The following is a 2,500-nucleotide window of genomic DNA, read 5'->3' on the forward strand; positions in this document are numbered from 1 at the left end:
GTTTAAAGGGTTCTATAGGAGGTTTAAAAGGTTCTCTAGGAGGTTTAAAGGGTTCTATAGGAGGTTTAAAAGGTTCTCTAGGAGGTTTAAAGGGTTCTATAGGAGGTTTAAAAGGTTCTCTAGGAGGTTTAAAGGGTTCTCTAGGATGTTTCAATGGTTCTTTAGGATGTTTAAAGGGTTATATAGGATGCTTCAAAGGTTCTATAGGATGCTTCAAAGGTTCTTGAGGTGGTTCCAAAGGCTCAGCTGTGGCTACCCACGTGATAAGTTGATCAGTAATCAATAATGGGTTCCCCAGGTTCACGATGGTGGAGTGTGCCAGTCTGAACAGCCGTCACTGTAAGGAGACCTTCAACCTGTACTACTACCCGTCAGACAGCGATGAGGCCACGCCCACACACCCGTCCTGGATGGAGAACCCGTACACTAAGGTGTCCACGGTGGCGGCGGACCACCTGATGACGAGAGGAGAACGTCGCTCTAACGTGAAGGTTCTGCGTCTGGAGCCCCTGAAGGGGGCGGGGCTCTACCTGGCGTTCCGTAGTCAGGGCGCCTGCATGGCGCTGCTGTCCGTACGCGTCTTCTACAGGAAGTGCCCCCCCCTCCGACGAGCCTTCGCCTCGTTCCCCGAAACCGTCCCCCACTCATTGGTGGAGCAGGTAACCCCCCCCCCCCCCCTTACCGTAACCACGGTAACGGCAGTGATCAGTAGCCAGGGTGCCCCAAAAAATACTTTTGAAAAATTCAAATGAACATTCATCACCGTCACCATTGTTTAACAAAATAAAAGCTTGGACATATATTTTATATAAAATAAAAGCTTTATCTTTTTACGTTAACAAAATAAAAGTATTAATTAGTTTTGTTTAAAAAATAAGAGCTTTGTCATGTAGTTATCAAAATAAAATTATATTTTTATTACAGTATCGAAGGCTTATTTACTTAACAAAGTAAAAGCTTCTTTATATTAGTTTACAAAGTAAAAGTCCTGTAATAGAGCAAAAGAGTTAAAAGTTAAAGACTCTTATTTTGAAACGTGTGTGTGTGCTGCAGGCTCAGGGTGTGTGTGTGGAGAACGCTGTGACTCCGCCTGGTGAGCAGTCTCGACCTCCCAGCATGCTTTGCGGTGAGGATGGTCAGTGGGTGGGACAGCCCACATCCAGCTGTGCCTGTCGCCCCGGATACGAGGCGGGTGAGACCGACGTGCGCTGTCGAGGTGAGTTTTCAAAATAAAAGCGCTTTGTCACTGAGTTTATAAAGTAAAAGCATCTGATGAGACGACTCTCTCCCTGTAAACCAGACAGACAGACAGACGAGGAGACGTGAGCTTTAACGGTCAGTCACGCTAACGTTAGCCGGCTAGCAGGTTAGCCTTCCAGCTAGCTAGGCCTGTTTTAGCAACCAGGCTTCATTCGGCCTCAGCTGTCTGTGTCTCTGTCTGTCTGTCTGTCTGTCTGTGTGTGTCTCTGTCTCTCTGTCTGTGTCTCTGTCTGTCTGTCTGTCTGTCTGTGTCTCTGTCTGTCTGTCTGTCTGTGTCTGTGTCTCTGTCTGTCTGTCTGTCTGTCTGTCTGTCTGTTGTTGAAGCTTCCTGTTATTCTTTTAGTGGTCAGAGGTCAGCTGACTGCAACCAGGAAGTGTTGCAGCGGGACGACCGACCGGGGGGGTCGCTTCTGGTTAACACACACACACACACACACACACACACACACACGCTTGGCGGGAGATGGCAGTGATGACATCATGGCAGCACTTTCCACATCCTGTTGAAGCCAAGGTCACTTCCTGTCGCTCATTGTCTCTGTGGTGTCTAAATTTACCCAGAAGTCTGAGCGGATGAATCCTCACGAGTCCTTTAAAGGTCTGATGCTAATGCTAACGCTAAACCTGTGTGTGTGTGTGTGTGTGTGTGTGTGTGTGTGTGTGTGTGTGTGTGTGTGTGTGTGTGTGTGTGTGTGTGTGTGTGTGTGTGTGCGCGCGCGCAGCGTGTCCCTCGGGTCAGTTTAAGGCGGGTTCAGGACCCGGTGTGTGTGGACCGTGTCCCGACCGGAGCAACACTCTGATCCCAGGCTCCGCCTACTGCCTCTGTCACCATGGTTACCACCGAGCCGACTCCGACCCGTCGCACGCCACCTGCACACGTGAGACCTCTCCTATCTCCTTCTCTCCTCTCTCCTTCACTCTGTCCTACCCGGTTTTCTGTATCTTGTATCTGTGACGTCATCGGGGTTATATAGCACCGAGGCCACACCCCCTTTTGTGTGTAAAAGAACCAAAGAACCATTTAAAGATTCATGACTGTGGGGGGGGGGGGGGGTCCTGGACCAGTTAACCCTCTAACTAATAATGGTCCAACAACTGCACCGCCCCTCTAATTACCTTACCTCACCGACAATTAGGACAAATTAAAAGGTGTGTGTGTGTGTGTGTGTGTGTGTGTGTGTGTGTGTGTGTGTGTGTGTGTGTGTGTGTGTGTGTTGATGGAGCAGCTACATTGTATTTT

General features: G+C 49.1%; 1 protein-coding gene across 3 annotated transcripts in view; it reads left to right on the forward strand.

Moving 5' to 3' along the window:
- LOC137874385 (ephrin type-B receptor 4b-like) overlaps positions 1 to 2,500 on the forward strand; it is a 19,434-nt gene that overhangs the window by 4,498 nt on the left and 12,436 nt on the right. For all 3 annotated transcript variants that reach the window (XM_068713036.1, XM_068713037.1, XM_068713038.1), the window contains exons 4-6: positions 299 to 659; positions 1,054 to 1,216; positions 1,983 to 2,138. In XM_068713036.1, the coding sequence (XP_068569137.1) occupies positions 299 to 659; positions 1,054 to 1,216; positions 1,983 to 2,138 (680 nt within the window). The remainder of the gene's footprint in view (positions 1 to 298; positions 660 to 1,053; positions 1,217 to 1,982; positions 2,139 to 2,500) is intronic.

Source organism: Cebidichthys violaceus, unplaced genomic scaffold (genome assembly GCF_023349555.1).
Source record: "Cebidichthys violaceus isolate CVI_PGR_0920_01 unplaced genomic scaffold, fCebVio1.0.p SCAF_19, whole genome shotgun sequence".
NCBI classification, from domain to species: Eukaryota; Metazoa; Chordata; class Actinopteri; order Perciformes; family Stichaeidae; genus Cebidichthys; species Cebidichthys violaceus.